The following is a 23,384-nucleotide window of genomic DNA, read 5'->3' on the forward strand; positions in this document are numbered from 1 at the left end:
AAACTGAGATCAATCAGGTCATACTTTAACTGAGTATGGTGTCACAGAGACCCAAGTCCTGCAGAAGCAGTTTGCTACAATCAGGAGATGCCAAGTTGCATTCTTACATGGTTAATCTTACATTTAATTCTTCATTAGGACAAATTATCTTAAATGAGAAATTCCTTCCATTTCAAGATCCTGCATTATCTGGCCTCTGTCTACCTCTACAATCCATCTGGTTTTACTCTCCTCTTCACTAACTAGGATTCAAACTGATGGGCCTTTCTTTTAGCTCTTCAAAATCGCTCTTTTTTCACTTTTTCCTTGTTTAATCTAAGTGTCTTTACCTTCTGAGGATGTTTCCTAACCACCCAGTCTAAAAGTGGGTCTCCTTGGTATTCTCTTTCATAGCACTTTTTTAAACTTCATAGACCGTATCACAACTTGTAATTGCGTGTTTATTTGATCTTTTAGGTACAGACTCTGTAGAGTTAAAAAGTATCTATAATAAAGTGACTCTGATATCATTTTCAGTTTATCTGAGGGAGACACAGAACTTCTATGGTGGAAGAAATAAAGTAGATTGTTCACTGACAACTGAAAAAAAACCTTCTTAGACCTTATCCATTTTTAAAAAAAAATAAATTTGTTTTTCGCTGTGTTCGGTCTTCGTTGCTGCGTGCGGGCTTTCTTTAGTTGCAGCGAGTGGGGGCTGCTCTTCGTTACAGTGCGCAGGCTTCTCATTGTGGTGGCTTCTCTTGTTGTGGAGCATGGGCTCTAGGTGCACGGGCTTCAACAGTTGCGGCATGCGGGCTTAGTTGCTCTGCGGCATGTGGGATCTTCCCAGACCAGGGCTTGAACGCAACAGGCTCCGGACGCACAGGCTCAGTGGCCATGGCCCACGGGCGCAGCCACTCCGCGGCATGTGGGATCTTCCCGGACCGGGGCACGAACCCACGTCCCCTGCATCGGCAGGCGGACTCTCAACCACTGCGCCACCCGGGAAGCCCATGGCAGGCGGATTCTTAACCACTGCGCCACCAGGGAAGCCCTCCTTATCCGTTTTTAGAAGCTGATAATTTTAGTCTGGGTTAAAACTTTTTTCCAAGTAGTCATTTGGATTTCTTATTCCCCATCATAATCCTGATCTAGGAATCACCATGTGTGCAATCATTTTGCAAAGTATACAGCCTTTTATAAAGGTGTTACTGGGCTTCCCTGGTGGCACAGTGGTTAAGAATCTGCCTGCCAATGCAGGGGGCCCAGGTTCGAGCCCTGGGCCTGGAAGATCCCACATGCCATGGAGCAACTAAGCCCGTGCGCCACAACTACTGAGCCTGCGCTCTAGAGCCTGTGAGCCACAACTACTGAAGCCCACGCACCTAGATCCCGTGCTCTGCAACAAGAGAAGCCACCACAATGAGAAGCCCTCAGACCACAACAAAGAGAAAGCCCGCGCACAGCAACGAAGACTCAATGCAGCCAAAAATAAATAAATTTATTAAAAAAGTGTTATTATTAATATTAAAATAATGAGATAAAGCCCAATTGGAAATACACTATAGCAATACTTGTATTAACCAATTTTTCACTATTTTTGCAAAGTTTACCTATGTATGGTTTGGGGGTGGGTCGGTCAGTCTTCTCGTTCTGGATTGTAGGCTCTTTGGAAGAGGAGGAGGCTGTAGTACTGCCTCAAGGAAAAGATTTAAGGTTTTTATCATGGCCAGCCTGTTTGAAGGTTAGTTTGTAATCCTACTGCTCAAAGAATCCAGATCCAGCAACTTGAAGAGTAGAGGAGGTATCTGCTGGATCTAGGACCAGCTACATAATTTGTAGTGCCCAGTGCCAGATGAAAACAAGGGCTCTTTCTTTGGCATGGCATGTAAGTCATCTCATGAACCCATCCCTATCTCTTAAGCCTTAGCTTTCAAGACACCATGTGATACCCTAATAGCAATGATTTAGTGCCCTGAATTTTCCATGTTGATCCAGACCTTTGTACCTTTGCTGAGAAGTTCCTCGGTAAGGAATGCTCTTTCCCATTTTATCTCACCTATCAAAATCTTTAAAATGCTAATTCTCTAGGAGGTTTTAATAACCATACCCACATACTCCTGTATAGCCCCTATATTCCCTAATTCTTTATAATCCTCTCTGAACTCCACATAGACACTCCATAAAAAAGCAGGATATGTTTTTTTACTATAGCTTTTTGTAGAGTTGAAAGTAAAATTAAGTTATTCTGATATTAATTTCAATTTATTTGTGGGAAATCAGAGCTTCCATGGAGAAAGAAAATTTACTTATTTGCATGTGTACATCTCCCAAATTGACTGCTAGATTGCACAAACAAATTTAGGACGGACACCCTGACGTCCCATCTTACCCTGTTATCCCCAAAATAAACAAGTTCAGCAACAGCTGAAGTGAAGAGTTTTGAAACTTTCGGTAGTAATTTACAATAATGTGTATGACTGGCATTCATTCACAAATAACACACAGACATTGGCCTGAAGTACTTCGCTAAGAGGTATAGTAGTACCCCTTTATCTGAGGGGTGATACGTTCCAAGACACCCAGTGAATGCCTGATACCACGGAAAGTGCTGAACTCTGTTTTCTGTTCATGTCTTCCACTCACAAATTGAATGCCTCTTCCATCTTAACTAAGCATTTTTCATGCACTGTGGCCTTAACTTTTGCAGTTTGAGGTGCAACAGCAAAACCAGCACAAATTTCTTTTTCCTTCTTCACAATTTCGCAGATAGATTTGTTCTTACCGTAGATTTTAGCAACTAACCTCAGCATACAATTTTTCTCTTTCCTTATGAAGTAGAGAACTTTCACCTTTTCACTTAAAGGAAGCACTTATGGCTTCTCTTTAGCAACATCCAGATTGCCAGCATCACTACTCTTGTACTGCAGGGCCATCATTGAATAAGAGTTACATGAACACAAACACTTGGATACTGCCATGACCACTCCGATAACCAAGATGCCTACTAAGTGACTAATGGGCAAGATACACTGGACAAAAGGATGATTTATGTCCTGGGTGGGACGGAGTGAGACGGAGCAAGACTTCATCTCACTGCTTAGAATGGCACATCATTTAAAACTTATGAATTGTTTATTTCTGGAATTTCCACTTAACATTTTCCAACTGTGGTTGACCGTAAGTAACTGAAACCCCCGAAAGTGAAACTGTAGATGCGGGGCCGGGGGCTACTATAGTTAAGTATAGAGACAATTAATTGCAGCAGAGGGACAAATGCAACGACTTACACAAGTAGCTAGAGGGATTAATCTTTCTTTTTAAAAAGGACATTCCTCTACTTTTTATAATACCAGTGGATAGCACCTTAACTTCTGGCACATGATAAAACTTTCAGGGTTGCAAAATATACTGTTAAGAACCAATTCAGTAAATAATCATTTGTTTAGGGTGATTCCCAACGTGGCACACTTACAAATTTCTGAATATTTAAAAAAACTCTATGGAACTCTTTAAAACTACTCAAATGTAGGTAATATTCGAGAAACGTTAAGATGAAACAAAACTTTTCTAGAATACTGGTTCAGTCTTTCTTTCAGAGATGAAGATTAGTCATATTTGTCTCTTGAATTTGCCTTCTTATGAATATAATTAACATTGTGACTTTAACACATTTAGATTTTGAAACACATGAAACTTTTTCATGTTTTTATTTCAGTACCTTGTGTCCTCTTTTCCTAAATTTGTTTTCTGCTTTCTTTGTTTTGCTTACCATTAGTCAAAATCTCTTCTAAAGCAGAAGTCTCACCTATTCAAGTGCTAATTTGTTTTTCAGGATCAACTGGCCCGAAATACTTAGTCTTAAACATCTTGAATTCTCAAGACACAAATTTGTGGGCTCTATACTTCGGTGGCAGGACAACTTACGTATTATTTACATAATATTTCCTAATAACTGGTAGGAATATTCTCCCTCCAAGAACCTTAGTTTTTAGATTTGTTCTGGATAGATTTACATCCTAATTCTACTATGTAAACTTTAGAATCATTTCACAAAGCCACCCTGCCTCTTATTAAAACAAACAACAAAACAAAACAGAAACCTCAAAATATTTTATGGGACCATATTTAATTTAGGGGTGAATCTAGGGAGAACTTAAATTTTAGATTTTTTTCTATCAAAGAACAAGGAATGTTTTTGATACTTCTTTTGTGCTTCTCTGTAGAGTTTTAAAGTATTCATAATATAAATATGTACATTCTTGGTTGAATTTATGCCTAGAGCTCTTGTTTTGTAACTATTGTGAATAAAATTTGATTACACATATATAATTAAATTTTCCATATCCACACAAAGACGTGCACATGAGTGTTCTTTTTTCTTCTTTTAAAAATTTTATTTATTTATTTATTTTTGGCTGCATTGGGTCTTCGTTGCTGCGCACGGACTTTCTCCAGTTGTGGCAAGCAGGGACTACTCTTTGTTGTGGTGCACGGGCTTCTCGTTGCGGTGGCTTCTCTTTTTGCAGAGCACAGGCTCTAGGCATGTGGGCTTCAGTAGCTGTGGCATGCAGGCTCAGTACTTGTGGTGCACAGGCTCAGTTGCTCCACGGCATGTGGGATCCTTCCAGACCAGGGATCAAACCTGTGTCCCCTGCATTGGCAGGTGGGTTTTCAACCACTGTGCCACCCAGGAAGCCCTTGATTATATTTTATAAGTGGCTAAGACAAAGACTGTGTTATGAACTGACCTGTGTCCCGCCAAAGTTCACAGGTTGAAGCCCTAACCCCCAATGGGACTGTATTTGGAAATAGGGTCTTTATGGAGATAACTGAGGCTAAATGAGGTCATGAGGATGGGGCTCTAATCCAATAGGATTGGTGTCCTTATAAGAAGAGGAAGAGACACCAGGAGTGTGTGCACACAAAGGAAAGACCATGTGAGGACACAGCTAGAAGAGAGCTGCCTACAAGCCAAGGAGAGAGGTCTTGCCAGAAACCAAACCTTCTAACACCTTGATTGTAGAAGTCCAGCCTCCAGAACTGTGAAAAGATAAATTTTCTCTCTCTTTTTTTAAGCCACTCAGGTTGTGGTGTTTTGTTATGGCAGCCCAAGCAAACTAGAACAGACTACAAACTCAAATGCCTGCAGGAATCAGAAAAATAATATAAACCTTTGAAATGCTCGGGTTGAGGGCATAATTCTGTCTTGTGAGACCTAGAATTTACATTATAAAGAAATAGGAACCTTTGCTGCATTACTGTTTATAATAAATTTAATACTCATAATATATAGTCAACTTAATAAATTATGGTATATCTATGCAAGAGAATAATAGGGAAGCATTAGAAAGTATGAGACAGAGAGGGCAGACAACAGAAGCAAGAACTACAGTCCTGAAGCCTGTGGAACAAAAACCACATTTGCAGAAAGACAGACAAGATGAAAACGCAGAAGGCTATGTACCAGATGAAGGAACAAGATAAAACCCCAGAAAAACAACTAAATGAAGTGGAGATAGGCAACCTTCACAAAAGAATTCAGAATAATGATAGTGAAGATGATCCAGGACCTCGGAAAAAGAATGGAGGCAAAGATCAATAAGGTGCAAGAAATGTTTAACAAAGACCTAGAAGAATTAAAGAACAAACAAACAGACATGAACAATACGATAACTGAAATGAAAACTACACTAGAAGGAATCAACAGCAGAATAACTGAGGCAGAAAAACGGATAAGTGACCTGGAAGACAGAACGGTGGAATGCACTGCTGAACAGAATAAAGAAAAAAGAATGAAAAGAAATGAAGACAGCCTAACAGACCTCTGGGACAACATTAAACGCAACAACATTCGTATTATAGGTGTCCCAGAAGGAGAAGAGAGAGAGAAAGGAGCTGAGAAAATAGATTATAGTCAAAACTTCCCTAACATGGGAAAGGAAATAGCCACTCAAGTCCAGGAAGCCCAGCGAGTCCCATACAGGATAAACCCAAGGAGAAACATGCCGAGACACATAGTAATCAGACTGGCAAAAATTAAAGACAATTCATTGAAAGCTGCAAGGGAAAAATGACAACATACAAGGGAACTCCCATAAGGTTAACAGCTGATTTCTCAACAGAAACTATACAAGCCAGAAGGGAGTGGCACGATATACTTAAAGTGATGAAAGGGAAGAACCTACAACCAAGATTACTCTACCTGGCAAGGATCTCATTCAGATTCGATGGAGAAATCAAAAGCTTTACAGATAAGCAAAAGCTAAGAGAATTCAGCACCACCAAACCAGCTCTACAACAAATGCTAAAGGAACTTCTTGAAGTGGGAAACACAAGAGAAGAAAAGGACCTACAAAAACAAACCCAAAACAATCAAGAAAATGGTTATAGGAACATACATATCAATAATTACCTTAAATGTGAATGGATTAAATGCTCCAACCAAAAGACACAGGCTTGCTGAATGGATAAAAAAATAAGACCCATAGGCTTCCCTCGTGGCGCAGTGGTTGAGAGTCTGCCTGCCGATGCAGGGGACACAGGTTCGTGCCCCGGTGCAGGAGGATCCCACATGCCATGGAGCGGCTAGGCCCATGAGTCACGGCCGCTGAGCCTGCGCATCCGGAGCTCCGCAATGGGAGAGGCCACAACAGTGAGAGGCCTGCGTACCGCAAAAAAAAAAAAAAAAAAAAGACCCATAATACGCTGTCTACAAGAGACCCACTTCAGACCTAGGGACACATAAAGACTGAAAGTGAGGGGATGGAAAAAGATATTCCATGCAAATGGAAATCAAAAGAAAGCTGGAGTAGCAATACTCATATCAGATAAAATAGACTTTAAAATAAAGAATGTTACAAGAGACAAGGAAGGACACTACATAATGATCAAGGGATCAATCCAAGAAGCAGATATAACAATTATAAATATATATGCACCCAACATAGGAGAGCCTCAATACATAAGGCAACTGCTAACAGCTATAAAAGAGGAAATCGACAGTAACACAATAATAGTGGGGGACTTTAACACCTCACTTACACCAATGGACAGATCATCCCAAATGAAAATAAATAAGGAAACAGAAGCTTTAAATGACATAACAGACCAGATAGATTTAATTGATATTATAGGACATTACATCCAAAAACAGCATATTACACTTTCTTCTCAAGTGCGCATGGAACATTCTCCAGGATAGATCACATCTCGGGTCACAAATCAATCCTCAGTAAATTTAAGAAAATTGAAATCATATCAAGCATCTTTTCTGCACAACGCTATGAGATTAGAAATGAATGTAAAAAAACACAAACACATGGAGGCTAAACAATACATTACTAAATAACCAACAGATCACTGAAGAAATCAAAGAGGAAATCAAAAAATACCTAGAGACAATGGATGATGAAAACACGATGATCCAAAACCTATGGGATGCAGCAAAAGCAGTTCTAAGAGGGAAGTTTATAGCTATACAAGCCTACTTCAAGAAACAAGAAAACTCTCAAATAAACAATCTAACCCTACACCTAAAGGAACTGTAGAAAGAAGAACAAACAAAACCCAAAGTTAGCAGAAGGAAAGAAACCATAAAGATCAGAGCAGAAGTAAATGAAATAGAAACAAAGAAAACAACAGCAAAGATCAATAAAACTAAAAGCTGGTTCTCTGACAAGATAAACAAAATTGATAAACCATTAGCCAGACTCATCAAGAAAAAGAGGGACAGGACTCAAGTCAATAAAATTAGAAATGAAAAAGGAAAAGTTACAACAGACACTGCAGAAATACAAAGCATCCTAAGAAACTACTACAAGCAACTCTATGCCAACAAAATGGACAATCTGGAAGAAATGGACAAGTTCTTAGAAAGGTATAATCTTCCAAGACTGAAACCAGAAAGAAATAGGAAATATGAACAGACAAATCACAAGTAATGAAATTGAAACTGTGATTAAAAATCTTCCAACAGGGCTTCCCTCGTGGCGCAGTGGTTGGGAGTCCGCCTGCCGATGCCATGGGACACGAGTTCATAGCCCTGGTCCGGGAAGATCTCACATGCCGCGGAGCGGCTGGGCCCGTGAGCCATGGCCGCTGAGCCTGCGCGTCTGGAGCCTGCTGCTCCGCAACGGGAGAGGCCGCGATAGTGAGAGGCCCGCGCACCGTGATGAAGAGTGGCCCCCGCTTGCCGCAACTAGAGAAAGCCCTTGCACAGAAACGAAGACCCAACACAGCCAAAAATAAATAAATAAATAATAAAAATAAAGGACTTCCCTTAAAAAAATTAAAAAAAAAAAAATCTTCCAACAAATGGAAGTCCAGGACCAGATGGCTTCACAGGTGAATTCTATCAAACATTTAGAGAAGAGCTAACACCCATCCTTCTCAAACTCTTCCAAAAAACTGCAGAGGAAGGAACACTCCCAAACGCATTCTATGAGGCCACCATCACCCTGATACCAAAACCAGACAAAGATACTAAAAAAAAAAGAAAATTACAGACCAATATCACTGATGAATATAGATCCAAAAATCTTCAACAAAATACTAGCAAACAGAATCCAACAACACATTAAAAGGATCATACCCCATGATCAAGTGGGATTTATCCCAGGGATGCAAGGATTCTTCAATATACGCTAATCAATCAATGTGATACACCATATTAACAAATTGAAGATAAAAACCATATGATCATCTCAATAGATGCAGAAAAAGCTTTGACAAAATTGAAGACCCATTTATGATAAAAACTCTCCAGAAAGTGGGCACAGAAGGAACCTACCTCAACATAATAAAGGCCATATATGACAAACCCACAGCAAACATCATTCTCAATGGTGAAAAACTGAAAGCATTTCCTCTAAGATCAGGAACAAGACAAGGATGTCCACTCTCACCACTATTATTCAACAGAGTTTTGGAAGTCCTAGCCACAGCAATCAGAGAAGAAAAAGAAATAAAAGGAATACGAATTGGAAAAGACGAAGTAAAACTGTCACTGTTTGCAGAGGACATGATAGTATACCTAAGAGAATCCTAAAGATGCCACCATAAAACTACTAGAGCTAATCAATGAATTTGGTAAAGTTGCAGGATACAAAATTAATGTACAGAAATCTCTTGCATTCCTATACACTAATGAGGAAAAATCTGAAAGAGAAATTAAGGAAACACTCCCATGTACCATCGCAACAAAAAGAATAAATACCTAGGAATAAACCTACCTAGGGAAACAAAAGACCTGTATGCAGAAAAATATAAGACACTGATGAAAGAAATTAAAGACGATACCAACAGACAGAGAGATATACCATGTTCTTGGATTGGAAGACTCAATATTGTGAAAATGACTATACTACCCAAAGCAATCTACAGATTCAATGCAATCCCTATCAAATTACCAATGGCATTTTTTACGGAACTAGAACAAAAAATCTTAAAATTTGTATGGAAACTCAAAAGACCCTGAATAGCCAAAGCAGTCTTGAGGGAAAAAAACGGAGCTGGAGCAATCAGACTCCCTGACTTCAGATGATACTACAAAGCTACAGTAATCAAGAAAATATGGTACTGGCACAAAAACAGAAACATAGATCAATGGAACAAGATAGAAAGCCCAGAGATAAACCCACGCACCTACGATCAACTAATCTATAACAAAGGAGGCAAGGATATACAATGGAGAAAAGACAGTCTCTTCAATAAGTGATGCTGGGAAAACTGGACAGCTACATGTAAAAGAATAAAATTAGAACACTCCCTAACACCATACACAAAAATAAACTCAAAATGGATTCGAGACCTAAATGTAAGACCGGACACTATAAAACTCTTAGAGGAAAACATAGGAAGAACCCTCTTTGACATATATCACAGCAAGATTTTTTTTGATCCACCTCCTAGGATAATGGAAATAAAAAAAATAAACAAATGGGACCTAATGAAACTTCAAAGCTTTTGCACAGCAAAGGAAACCATAAACAAGATGAAAAGACAACCCTCAGAATGGGAGAGAATATTTGCAAATGAATCAACGGACAAAGGATTAATCTCCAAAATATATAAACAGCTCATGCAGCTCAATATTGAAGAAACAAACAACCCAATCCACAAATGGGCAGAAGACCTAAATAGACATTTCTCCAAAGAAGACATACAGATGGCCAAGACGCATGTGAAAAGCTGCTCAACATCACTAATTATTAGAGCAATGCAAATCAAAACTACAGTGAGGTATCACCTCACACCAGTTAGAATAGGCATCATCAGAAAATCTACAAACAACAAATACTGGAGAGGGTGTGGAGAAAAGGGAACCTTCTTGCACTCTTGGTGGGAATGTAAATTGATACAGCCACTGTGGAGAACAGTATGGAGGTTCCTTAAAAAACTAAAAATAGAATTACCATATGATCCAGCAATCCCACTACTGGGCATATACCCAGAGAAAACCATACTTCAAAAAGACACATGCACCCCAATGTTCACTGCAGCACTATTTACAATAGCCAGGTCATGGAAGCAACCTACATGCCTATTGACAAACGAATGGATAAAGAAGTTGTGGTACATATATACAATGGAATATTACTCAGCCATAAAAAGGAATGAAGTTGAGTCATTTGTTGAGACGTGGATGGATCTAGAGACTATCATACAGAGTGAAGTAAGTCAGAAAGAGAAAAACAAGTATCGTATATTAATGCATGTATGTGGAACCTAGAAAAATGGTACAGATGAACAGGTTTGCACGGCAAAAGTTCAAACACAGATGTAGAGAACAAATGTATGGACACCAAGTGGGGAAAGCCACGGTGGGGTGGGGATGGCGGTGTGCTGAACTGGGCAACTGGGACTGACATGTATACACTGATGTGTATAAAATTGATGACTAATAAGAAGCTGCTGTATAAAAAAATAAAATTCAAAAGTTAGAAAAAACAAACGAATAGTAAACTCTGTTATTTGTATGGAAATATGTTAATATAAATGTTTCAGACACTACATGAAATTTCTAAAAATCTTATAGGTTGTGGTATAATGTTTTAAGTCATAATTCTAGTTTACTTTAAAACATATATCTCAGAAGTAACTAAATTTGCTTGTCAATTGCATTATTATGAACTTTCATCAAATCTTAAACCATGGTCATTTTTAAGTCTTTTGTCATTTACAGACAGTTCTGGGTGTACTCTGATGCTTTTGCAAAAATGTTCCTATAAAAGGGTTTCATCTTCAAGGAATTCATTGAAAAGACTGTGACAAGTACAGGTTTCTGGTAACTGACTATACTGCTGAACTGAATGAATAAGCATTTCCAGAACTCTAATGGAAAACTGATGAATTCATAAAAGTGCTAACAAAAGATCAAGATGAAAAAAAATTAATTACATGGGACTGAGTGAACTGATGAGATTGATTATAAGTTTTGTGACTTTGTTTGAATAAAAAAAGTGTGATGTAAATTTATGTAAAAAGAACTTAATGTAAAACAATGCCACTCTTCTCACATATTTTCTCGTTTTGGAAAATATAGATATTTTCTGTTAAAAACGTGATTTATGCTGACATGTAATAGGTTGATTATTGTTATTATAAATGAATTAATAAATATTTTTAAGTTTCAAAAAGAAAAAGAAAATATGAGACAGATTTTTACATATTAGTGGAAAGAGTGTAATGATCAATTTTAACTGAGAACCAAATTTGGAATCACGTGACAAAAAGTATATTTACATGTTTTCATATGTATAATAGAAGGGTAAAACCCAATATTTTAACAATAGCTATATCAGATGAAGATGAGGAATGGGTAAAAAAAGGAGCTTGCGAGTGTGGGCGCAGCGGCCCCGGCCCTGAGAGCGCCCTGGCGTGAGTGGGTGGCCGGGCGCGAAGGGGTGCGGAGGGGCGTGGAGGAGCCGAGCGGGCCAGCGGTGGGCCAGGGGCCGGGCCGGAGCCGGAGCCGCGGGGGCAAAGCTGCCGGGTGCTTCATGATGAGACATTTGGGAACACTTCTCTCTCCTTTGTGTAGTTGATAGTTTGGGCGGTGAAGAGATGGCTGACAGTGTCAAAACCTTTCTGCAGGACCTTGCCAGAGGAATCAAAGACTCCATTTGGGGAATTTGTACCATCTCAAAGCTAGATGCTCGAATTCAGCAAAAGAGAGAGGAGCAGCGTCGAAGAAGGGCAAGCAGTGTCCTGGCTCAGAGGAGAGCCCAGAGTATAGAGAGGAAGCAAGAGAGTGAACCACGTATTGTTAGTAGAATTTTTCAGTGCTGCGCTTGGAATGGTGGAGTATTCTGGTTCAGTCTCCTTTTGTTTTATCGAGTGTTTATTCCCGTGCTTCAGTCAGTAACGGCCCAAATTATTGGTGATCCGTCACTACATGGGGATGTTTGGTCGTGGCTCGAGTTTTTCCTCACGTCAATTTTCAGTGCTCTTTGGGTGCTCCCCCTGTTTGTGCTTAGCAAAGTTGTGAATGCAATTTGGTTTCAGGATATAGCTGACCTGGCCTTCGAGGTATCAGGGAGGAAGCCTCACCCATTCCCTAGTGTCAGCAAAATAATTGCTGACATGCTCTTCAACCTTTTGCTGCAGGCTCTTTTCCTCCTCCAGGGGATGTTTGTGAGTCTCTTTCCCATCCATCTTGTTGGTCAGCTGGTTAGTCTCCTGCATATGTCTCTTCTCTACTCACTATACTGCTTCGAATATCGTTGGTTCAATAAAGGAATTGAAATGCACCAGCGATTGTCAAACATAGAAAGGAATTGGCCTTACTACTTTGGATTTGGTCTGCCCTTGGCTTTCCTCACAGCAATGCAGTCCTCCTACATTGTCAGTGGCTGCCTATTCTCTATCCTCTTTCCTTTATTCATTATCAGCGCCAATGAAGCAAAGACCCCTGGCAAAGCATACCTTTTCCAATTGCGCCTCTTCTCCTTGGTGGTTTTCTTAAGCAACAGACTCTTCCACAAGACGGTCTACCTGCAGTCTGCCCTGAGTAGTTCAACTTCTGCAGAGAAGTTCCCCTCACCACACCCATCTCCTGCCAAACTGAAGGCTGCTGAGGGCCACTGAGTCGCCTGCCACCCAGAGGGGATGGGTGGGATTGGAAGGATGCCGTGTCAGCTCTTTTTCTTGTTCACCTCCCCGACCAGGGAAGGCAGGACCCACTCTGCCAAGGGCCCTGTGCATATTACCTTCTCTCTGAGGAATCGGGATTTTTGTCTGGTGCACGTAAGGCAGAATCGTCCTGACACCAGTATGGATTTTAAAACACCGGTGAGTCTGAAAGGACCACAGGTTTTTCTGCAGCTCTTTTCTAGCATTTGCCAGCCCCCGTGCCTGGACTGATTTGAATACTTTTTCTCCCTGTGCCATTTATCCTCCCACCTCCCCTTCCTGCCTTCCACCACCCTTGGATGAATGGATTTTTGTAATTCTAGTTGTTGTATTTTGTGGACCTGTTGTTTTGGTTTTTCTGTGAAGCACATATATTGGACGTGGGAAGTAAAGGAGACTCTGCTGCTCCTGGTCACTCCCGTTATAGCCATCACTGTCTTGTTTCTTATAACTCAGGCTAGATTTGGTCTCTTGCTCCAAAAAACAAACAAAACTGCAAAAAAAAAAGCCTGAAGAGATGGGACAGGAGGAAAGACCTCACAGCCAGATCTGCTGGGTTTTGAGGAGTGGTTTTCTTTCTTCCCCTTGAAGGGGAAAAAGCTTTTTTCACTGGTACATTTAAAGCTCCCCCAGCTATAGGGAGGTACCAATTTTGGACAAGTGCCACTGCAACACAGAATGCTCAGAGAACCTGAACTTTTAAACTCTGGAGGTCTGAACTTCATTGTTGGCCACTGCTGGGTCTGTCTGGTATTTCAAAGGAATATTGGGTGCTGCAAATAGGAACTGAAGGGGTAAACTTATTAAACCCATTAAACCTGTGAAAAAAAAAAAAAAAAAAAAAAAGGAGCTTGCATTTTTTTTTTTTTTTTTTTTGTGCGGTATGCGGGCCTCTCATTGCTGTGGCCTCTCCCGTTGCGGAGCACAGGCTCCGGATCCGCAGGCTCAGTGGCCATGGCTCACGGGCTCAGCCGCTCTGTGGCATGTGGGATCTTCCCGGACCGGGGCACGAACCTGTGTCCCCTGCATCGGCAGGCGGACTCTTAACCACTGTGCCAGCAGGGAAGCCCCAAGAGCTTGCATTTTTAAATGATTCTGTTTAAAATATTTTTTTTACAATGAGGATGTAGTGTCTTCGTTATCAAAATAAAAAAAGCAACCTGAATGTAGTTGTCTGCTATAAACTTATGTTATAATAGCTCAGTGTAAAAGAGAATCTATATTATGTTGTTTTTCTTTTTTAAAGAAAAGGCATTGGATTTTGAAATAGATATTAAAGATTTTTATTTACTGTCCTAGTTAAGAGACTTCAGAACATACATTTTAAGGGGTATTTTAAATAGTATTAATAAAAATATGATTAGTATGATTTAAAATGTTCAGAAAATCTTTTTCAAAGAGCTTATTGTTATAATTATTAATATTTAGATAATACAAAAGAACAATAACTTAAGTAAAAACACTACAGCATGATACATTGTGAGCTATTTAATATTTGTGTAATCATTTTTCTGGATTAGGAAATACATACTAAAACAGATATAAGCTTCCTTGTATTTACATACATTAATTATATATAAGTATTTAATGAAAATAATCACGTGTATATGAGATTGTGTGTGGGTACATGCGTGGTAAGAATCCAGACCAGCTTAGTTTTGACAATTTTGAAGATGTTCAATAGGAAGAATCAGAAGCCTTGTGAGGGAAATTATCCTAGAACAATGGGCAAGATCAGATTCATATAAATAGGGTGATGCCTAGTTTGAGCAGGCTTACATATTATTTATCTACTATTTCATGCTTTTTTCTTAGTCAGCTCAATGTCCCAGAAGATCTGAAGTCTTAGTCTTAAATAAGTCTATGATTACATTTTTGAAAATTAATTGTTTCTTTCTCTTCCTTCTTCTTTTTTTTTTTGGCTTGGGGAAACTTGAATAGTAATTCTTTCCCTGGCATAGGATGACTCTTAAATGCAAAAAATAAAATTAATCTCAGATGATTCCAACTTTGGAGTTTGATTTTTTTTAAGATTTTAACAAACATATATACTATATATTAAGCACTAATTCCTGTACAGCTTATTTTTACTAGTTTGCATCCAACTAGTTTAATGTATTATGAATGTCAGCTGTCTAAATCTTTTAAAACATGTCTCAACTGAAACTGCAGAGCAATCAGAGCAAAAGCCGTGGAATAAATGAAAGAATGAGATGTTTCCATGATAATTAAGACCAAGGATCCATGAGGGGCAGAAGAAAACAAGCACTCAAGGATAAAAATTAAGTTTTCTACCTAGGTTAGGTATTAACTGGAACGGGATCTTGGAATTACCAACTTTGATTTGGTGTAATAATAATGAAGATGCAAAAAAACAAACAAAAAAAAAGATTTTTGGGCACTATTTTCCTGAATGGAAACCTTCACCAAAAGAGGTTAAATGATTTAAAAGCAAGTTTTCTCCAAAATGAGTAAATGACATCAGTTCTAATTCTTACTGAGGTTACTAACCAGCCATCAGTATATTATCTTTAATACTTAGAAGGGAAACTGGTAGGTAGGGAGAGGTAAGGCCTCATCAGAGAATTCTAACAAAATATAGCATCACAGAGTGTTTACCTAGGTATTATCCTTACCTCCGTAAACTCTTCAGGTAAAGGTGAACCATCATAGTCTGTATCTTCTGCTCTCTCTTCACATAACTTCCCACTGGTTTTCAATGCACCTGGGAAAGAAAGAAATAGGCCGAGAGGAATTAAAATGCTCTGTAGAGGCCTTCCTGTACTCGTTCCGTGTACCAACTTACTCATTCTGGTTCATCTACCTGGAGCACAGGCATCTCGTGCTGCATTATTTTGGTTTAAAAGATTCTGAGCTTCCTCATCCACAACATCCAGCAGAGACTGGATAACTTCAGCTTCTTGAGGATCATCATAAATATCATCTTCTTGTACATCAGATTCTTGAAAAACAGTAATTTACATGGGATTTTACTTTAAAAAATATTGGTATGAGAAAGAGACAATGTGTCAAATATAATATGCCAGGTCTTTCAAATTTTAAGCATCCACTTTGAAAAAGCAGCCATGACAGGAAAAGTGGTTTACACTAATGGGACCCAGGCATTTTCAGTTCTAGAACTACTTTGGCTGTTATGACAAAAGACCACACAAATGCAACTGAATAAACAAAAATCAATCTCTGTGATACACGTTTTCAAAGGACATTAATAATTTAATGTTTATTTCCCTAACTTAATCCCAAATTGTTAATTTATAAAAGAAACTAAAGAAATTTCAACCAAAGAAGTTATGTTACAAAGATTAAGGATATAATAGGGCAGCCCAAACAACCCCAAGAAAAAATGTCTCAGTTATTAGGTAGCCAGTGAATTGCTGCTTCAAAAAAATACAAGAAACAATTATCAAACAAAACTGCTATCTCTTCAATCATTTAAAAATCATTTTAATCTTAGAGATGAGAATGAATACTGGACATTTGTACAGTAGTGCAGCTAATGTTAATTTTACGCTGTTCTTTTTTTTCTCTGAACAATAATCTTTCCTTTTAAAGCTACAGGAACATGTAAGGCAAATAAGAAAGGCTGCCAACATTTCTTTATTACTTGAATTATTAGGGCATTTAGAGTAACTGGATGACTCGTTTTGGGAAACTACCTTTGGATAGAATCAGGTCTGCTGATTCCTTCATCTGATAAGTAGAACATTTTCTTTCAGGGTACAAAATTTCAATTATTTCTTCCCCATTAACCTAAAGTATAAAACCAAAGCAAATCATTAGTTTTCTATTTTACTAACATCCAGGATTAGGGTGGGACTGCACACTGTCCCTCCATGTCCTTCTCCCCTTCTTTCTCGGTACAAAATCCTTTTTATATCTCCCCACCTTGGATCAGTGCTTCTAGGAGATACCAGTGCAATGAAATATGCAAAGGGTATGGGACTTTCCATCATCAGATATGCCTGGAAACACTAGATTAAGCAACATTAAATCAATATTTTTATTCCAAGAATTCTCACAATGCTTACTAATATAAATTTTGAGTTGTCAAAAGAGAAATGTATTATGTAGTATTTCCTAAATTTATTTGACTGCAGAAATCTCTTTTTAAGGCATATTCTATGGGATCTGTCTTCCATAGAACTTTTTCGAAAAGTTAAATGGACCTACTAAGAAGTTCAGGGAAATGAAAAAAAAGTCAATCTTTTAAGTATTTGTGAAGTTGTTACATGGACATAGTCTTCAGTTTAGCAATCTGATCAACTGTTGGCTATAAAGATTTTCAAATCTAGTCTAAAGCTCATCTCAATTTAAGGAAAATAGCAATGGATTCATAATTATAAAGTACTAATTAAATGGAATGTAACTTTTAAATTCAATGGTTAATTGTGAAGCACTTCATGGCACGTAGCCTATTAAAAGAAAGATGATTAGGGCAAAATGCAATATTAAATGATTACAATAAATTAAAATAATTTTACAAATAAAGTGTGGTTTGCTTTAAAGATTTTACTTTTTTTATTAAGATAAAAGGTAGACCTAGAGTCTGTCATACAGAGTGAAGTCAGAAAGAGAAAAACAAATACCGTATGCCAACACATATATATGGAATCTAAAAAACAACAAAAAAAAAGGTCATGAAGAACCTAGGCGCAAGACGGGAATAAAGATGCAGACCTAATAGATAATGGACTTGAGAATACAGGGAGGGGGAAGGGTAAGATGGGACAAAGTGAGAGAGTGGCATGGACATATATACACTACCAAACGTAAAATAGATAGCTAGTGGGAAGCAGCCGCATAGGACAGGGAGATCAGCTTGGTGCTTTGTGACCGCCTAGAAGGGTGGGATAGGGAGGGTGGGAGGGAGGGAGATGCAAGAGGGAAGAGATATAGGGATATATGTATATGTATAACTGATTCACTTTGTTATAAAGCAGAAACTAACACACCACTGTAAAGTAGTTATACTCCAATTAAGATGTTAAGAAAATAAAAGGTAAAAGGTAGAGATAGTAGATGCAATGAAATTATCTCTTCATAAGTAATGGTTACATAATGTCAAAAAATTTCACTGGATTGTAAAATTCCACTCTTCATGAGAAATTCATAGTACAGACATTAGTATTCAAGGACAGAATATCATTTAGGAGACTTCCTGGAAGATTTTAACTCCAACAAAAAATGTTTACAATCACGAATAACAAAAGTTCTAATTCCAGAAATCTTGTTGAGCTGATAAGATTTTCAGATTACTAGGAGGAAAATGCCTCAGCTCTGGATTTTACATGGAAAGATATTTGAGTAGTGAGGTTCAGAACAGATTGCATGAGATACGTGTGAGATAAAACAGTTCCATGAAATGAAGATCCAGCTGGAAGCTGTGTATATTACATGCCAGAAAGTAAAAAGAAATGTTAGCCAAACAAATGGGTATAAATGGAGCCTTAAATAAAGAGCTTGAAAGTGGAATTTAGTTATGTATTAAAATATTTTTGTTAAAACACCTCCAGATTTCCCTGTGATAATCTTAAATGATTTAGGTTCTTTCATTTTATTATGTAGTAAAGCATTTTCTATGTCTTTAAAAAAGCAAGTAAGCCTATTTCTTTTGCCACTACAGTTTTGCCTCACTAGTAGCAGAGCTCTGTCATCTGAGAGTCACTGCTGGTCAATGTTAACCCACTCTTAATTACATTTTTCTCTTCTGGGTATTTAAGAGACAACCAAAAGAATTGTGCATATTAATAAAAAAATCCCAGCACTAAAGCTATCTATATAAGTAATCAGCCTATTTAAGAGCTGAATGTGTGCCCGATGATGTAGGGTTACTTGTGTGGGGGCTTTTCATTGTGTGTTACTTAGTAAGTCCTATTAGTTCACTAAGTACATGTATCTAAAAATCAATACATGTGTCTAAAAAAGGCAAATATTTAAATATGAAATCAGTTTGGTTCAAAATACAAACAAGCTACTTATTTAGATAAGGAAGTAGGACACAGAGAAGGTGGCTTTTCACTTACCTCGGAGAATGAGTTATTAGGTGGGAGTGCCGGTTTGCCACAAGGCTCCACCATGTGATGACCTGAAGGAAGAACAGAAAGAAAAGGATGAGCCACTCAGAACCACATTAGGGACAACAGAATAGTGAAAGAAAACCCATATTTCTGTGCATGTTCTTATTTTTATTAATACACTAAGAGAGGTCATATCACAAAGTGACTTAAAATCAACTAAATGGAATCAAATATTAGAGAAGGGTTTATTCCAAGGACAAAGCCAATTTCTTAAAAGAAAATAGTTTGCATAAAAGCTCAGTTTGGGCTAAATGTTTCTAGTGTGAGACACTAAATATAGATTTTCCCAACTAAATGGAAGAGACATTACAGGTGCAGAACTATATAGTCACTGGAAAGATAGCAGGTCCTTTATCTCATTTCACAAAGACTATCAATTTAACACAGAAAAATAAGTATGGATACAACTGGAAAGGACTTTTAGTATATTTATAAACCAAATGTGGATTTTAACTCTTAGACATCAGCACAAAAATTCAATATGTATATTAAAAATGATATTGTTTCCCCTACAGTTAAAAATTAGATTCATTATTTCCAGGAGATACCTTATTAAACTACCAGGAAAAATAATTAAAAAGTATACCAAAAATGAACCACTGGTTCAAAAGAATCATACTGGAATAGTATAAAGCACAATAGTTTATTATTTGTAATCTCTCCCACCTGTTCCCCCTGTTACTCTCTCCCCCTCTGTCCCCCTCTCCTCCTCTGTCCCCAAGCAACCACTGATCTCCTTTGTCGCTATAGATTAATTTGCACTTTTTACAATCTTGTATAAATTGAATAATACAATATGGATTCCTTTTTTTTGTCTGGTTTCTTTCATTCAGCATACCTATTTTATTTTAATTATGTTGTCGCATGTATCAACAATCTGTTCATTTTTATTGCTGAGTAGTATTCTGTTGCTTGGATATATTACAAATAGTTATTCATTCAACAGATTTTAGACATTTGAGTGGTTTCAGATTTTGGTTATTACAAAGAAGGCTGCTAAAAAATTCCTGTACAAGTTTTTGTGTATGAATATATGCTTTGTTTTCTCTTTAGTAAACAAACAGGAGTGGAACGGCTGGATCATATGGTGGGCATATGTTTAAATTTTTAAGAAACTGTCAAACTGTTTTCCAAAATGGTTGTACCATTTTACATTTTCATCACTACAAGAGAGTTCCTATAATTGACACTATGTGATTTTCAGAATTCATAAAGAAATGAGGCCTGAGAATCCCATAAAGACAGATTACTAGGCAGTTTCTACAAGGTGGCAGGGCACAGCTACCCTCCTCTGCCTTGAAAGTTACAAACAGGAGTGTTCTCAGAGGTCACTAGAAAAATGCTCTCCTGACTGTTCTGTGAGGTAGTTTGACTCTAATGTGAACCAGAACTATTAGAAAGCAGCAAGAAGGACCCCTAAGGCATTCAGATAACAACAGAGAACAAAGATAATCAAACTACAACCACAATTGGCAGATTTCTTTTAGCTATTTTGGTATTTAGATACTACTGCCTGATAACCTAAAAGTTTAGTTATATAAGAAGTACTAAGAAGTACTGGATTTACATTTCAAATACTCTTTAAGTTCAACCACATTCCCCTGTACCTAACATTCTTATATGAATACTATCAATAAAAGCTACATTTACTGAGCCCGATTATGTAAATGAGAGCGTGGAGTCAGACATCCTAGGTTTAAATTCTGGCTTGACTATTAACCCTGTAGCTTGGGCAAGTTATCAAACTTTTCTGTGCCTTGGTTTCCCCTTCTATAAAAGGAGGATAATAGTAATACTAGTCTCACAGGGTTGCTGTGAGGATTTAAGCACCTAGAAGAATGCTTAGTCCAGAAAAAGCATTAAATTAATGTTTGCTGCCACAACCATTAAGATTACAATTTCTATTACTATGCTAGAATATAAGACAGATACTTTGTTTACTCATTGCTATATTCACAATGCCCAGAACACTGCCTGGCATAGAGAAGAAATTTAGTAACTGTCTGAATAAATTATTATGTGACAATCATTGTGGTAAGTATATTATTGTATTTATGTCTCATTATAACCTTAACAGATAGATACTATTAATGTTCTTATTTTACTGGTAGAAAATAGAGGCTTAGATACAGATCAAGTAACTTGCTAAGGTTACACAGGACTTGTAAACTCAGTTCTATCTGGCTTTAAATGCCATGCTGCTCTACTCTTTCCTATTATGCACAGAATATTAGAGATGCTTTTATTTAAGTGTAATTTTTTCACTCAGATCCTGCAAAACAGTCTGGAAGGGCAATAAAAACATTTTGGTGATAGTATCCAAACTTGCTTTTGGGGAAAAAAATAGTTACCTCTCTATAACTACTTGCTGTCATAAAATGACTATATCCTTACCATTGGCTTTGGCTGACTTTGGAGCTGAAACAGCAGACGTCTTAGAACTGGGAACCACTGGATGACCATTTCTGTGTTGTTTACAAAAAACAAAACAAAACAAAACGCAATTGCAAATTATTTAAGATGTTTGTTTAAATATCCTTCAAGCCATCTGTTAACTATTTAGCCTCAGGAGCTTTATTTTAGATGGGCTTCAGGGGGTCTAGGTACTTCCTGAAGCTGCAGACAAAATTTTATCAGGGTTCATCTATACATGGTTGAGGGAGACATTCTTGACTGAAAAAAGATTAAGAATCACTTCTTTACATAATCTTTCTTGGGTTTCAGTTCAATACATCACCATATTTCCCCTCTCATTTAAAACACTGGTAATATTCATGATCTAATAACTTAGTTCACTGTCACTCAGGTGATAGTTCAAAGATAACTACACTCAGAAGTCACAGATCACTAAGTTTTGCCTATCTAAAGCCCCTGATATGTGTTTTTCTTTGGAATTACTTTAAGTGATAATCTAGACAAAATACATATATTCAAAGCACTATAAGAATAGTACAACCCAACATGAAAAACAGTCAAGAGACAGCACCTTGGAAGAGTATTAGAATGTGATTTTATTGTTGCTAATACTTGAAAGAAAAGGGAGGTTGCCTAAGGTATACAGTGTTGGGAGAGGCAATCAGCCATGGGTCCTAAGCATCCCTGTATGTTCTTGCTGGGTACCTCAGAAATGCAAAGGCTCTAACCACTTTTTATCTGGGCCAATTCTCAAGGCTATGTTCACGGTGAGCAAGCTTGAGGAATTATGTAATCTCTCTACCCAAACAAAATGCAAGCTTTCTTACAGGCTGTCATAAAGTGGTGGGTTCCCTGGCTCTTCTTACAGTACTCTTCTCCTGTACTATACCCCACTGCATGTACAGAAACCCACTGGGCCCACATATGTCATCTCCATGGGACTTGGAGGACATGGGAACCGACACCAATACCATGCACATGCTGCTTGCTGTGCCTTTAGTAATAAGGTTTTTTGTTTCTGATACAGGAGTTTCATATCTTCTACCAGCATTCATAAAACAATAACTGGCTAGTTTATTAGTTTGCAAATAGGGTAAAATTACAGACACTTTACAGCTCTTGACAAATAATTACCACAAGTATACAACCCTCCATTACTGTTACCCTGTAGACTTTATTTTATTATTTCTTTAATTTTAAAATAAATTTATTTATTTTATTTTCGGCTGCATTAGGTCTTTGTTGCTGCGCGCGGGCTTTCTCTAATTGCGGTGAGTGGGGGCTACTTTTCCTTGCGGTGCGCGGGCTTCTCATTGCGGTGGTTTCTCTCGTTGCGGAGCACGGGCTCTAGGCACGCAGCCTTCGGTAGTTGCGGCACATGGGCTCAGCAGTTGTGGCCTGCGGGCTCTAGAGCACAGGCTCACTAATTGTGGCTAGTGGGCTCAGTTGCTCCACGGCATGTGGGACCTTCCCAGACCAGGGCTCAAACCCGTGTCCCCTGTGTTGGCAGGCAGATTCTTAACTGCTGTGCCACGAGGAAAGCCCCCCCTGTGGACTTAAAAGAGGGCAGAAATAAAACTACAGAGGAGAGAGAGCTGGAAAAAGAATGAAGGGTAAGGTAACTATGACTGCTACTACTGCATCTTTAGTGACTTCAGCAAAGATAAAAGTAGAAGGAGAAAAGAAATTGATTTTAGACCTAGGGTAAGGGCTGCTCTAGTGATTTGGAGGCAAAAAATTCACCTAGATCTATGGTTAGCA

The 23,384-nt window shown here is 38.2% G+C and overlaps 2 protein-coding genes across 7 annotated transcripts in view; one reads left to right on the forward strand and one right to left on the reverse strand.

Moving 5' to 3' along the window:
- Positions 1–23,384, reverse strand: part of PTPN13 (protein tyrosine phosphatase non-receptor type 13) — a 234,395-nt gene that overhangs the window by 18,445 nt on the left and 192,566 nt on the right. For all 5 annotated transcript variants that reach the window (XM_065877905.1, XM_065877909.1, XM_065877908.1 and 2 more), the window contains 5 exons: positions 21,603–21,673; positions 19,155–19,216; positions 16,788–16,881; positions 15,935–16,072; positions 15,747–15,835 (listed from right to left, as the gene is read on the reverse strand). In XM_065877905.1, the coding sequence (XP_065733977.1) occupies positions 15,747–15,835; positions 15,935–16,072; positions 16,788–16,881; positions 19,155–19,216; positions 21,603–21,673 (454 nt within the window). The remainder of the gene's footprint in view (positions 1–15,746; positions 15,836–15,934; positions 16,073–16,787; positions 16,882–19,154; positions 19,217–21,602; positions 21,674–23,384) is intronic.
- On the forward strand, positions 11,968–13,950 carry LOC136123610 (etoposide-induced protein 2.4 homolog). 2 transcript variants are annotated; one of them, XM_065877939.1, is made up of 2 exons: positions 12,043–12,713; positions 12,826–12,943. In XM_065877939.1, exons 1-2 carry the CDS (start codon positions 12,043–12,045, stop codon positions 12,941–12,943), a joined length of 789 nt encoding a protein of 262 aa, XP_065734011.1. The 2 variants fall into 2 exon arrangements, with proteins under 2 accessions (XP_065734010.1, XP_065734011.1); XM_065877938.1 differs by having other exon boundaries at positions 11,968–13,950.

This window comes from Phocoena phocoena, chromosome 5 (genome assembly GCF_963924675.1).
Source record: "Phocoena phocoena chromosome 5, mPhoPho1.1, whole genome shotgun sequence".
Taxonomy (NCBI): Eukaryota; Metazoa; Chordata; class Mammalia; order Artiodactyla; family Phocoenidae; genus Phocoena; species Phocoena phocoena.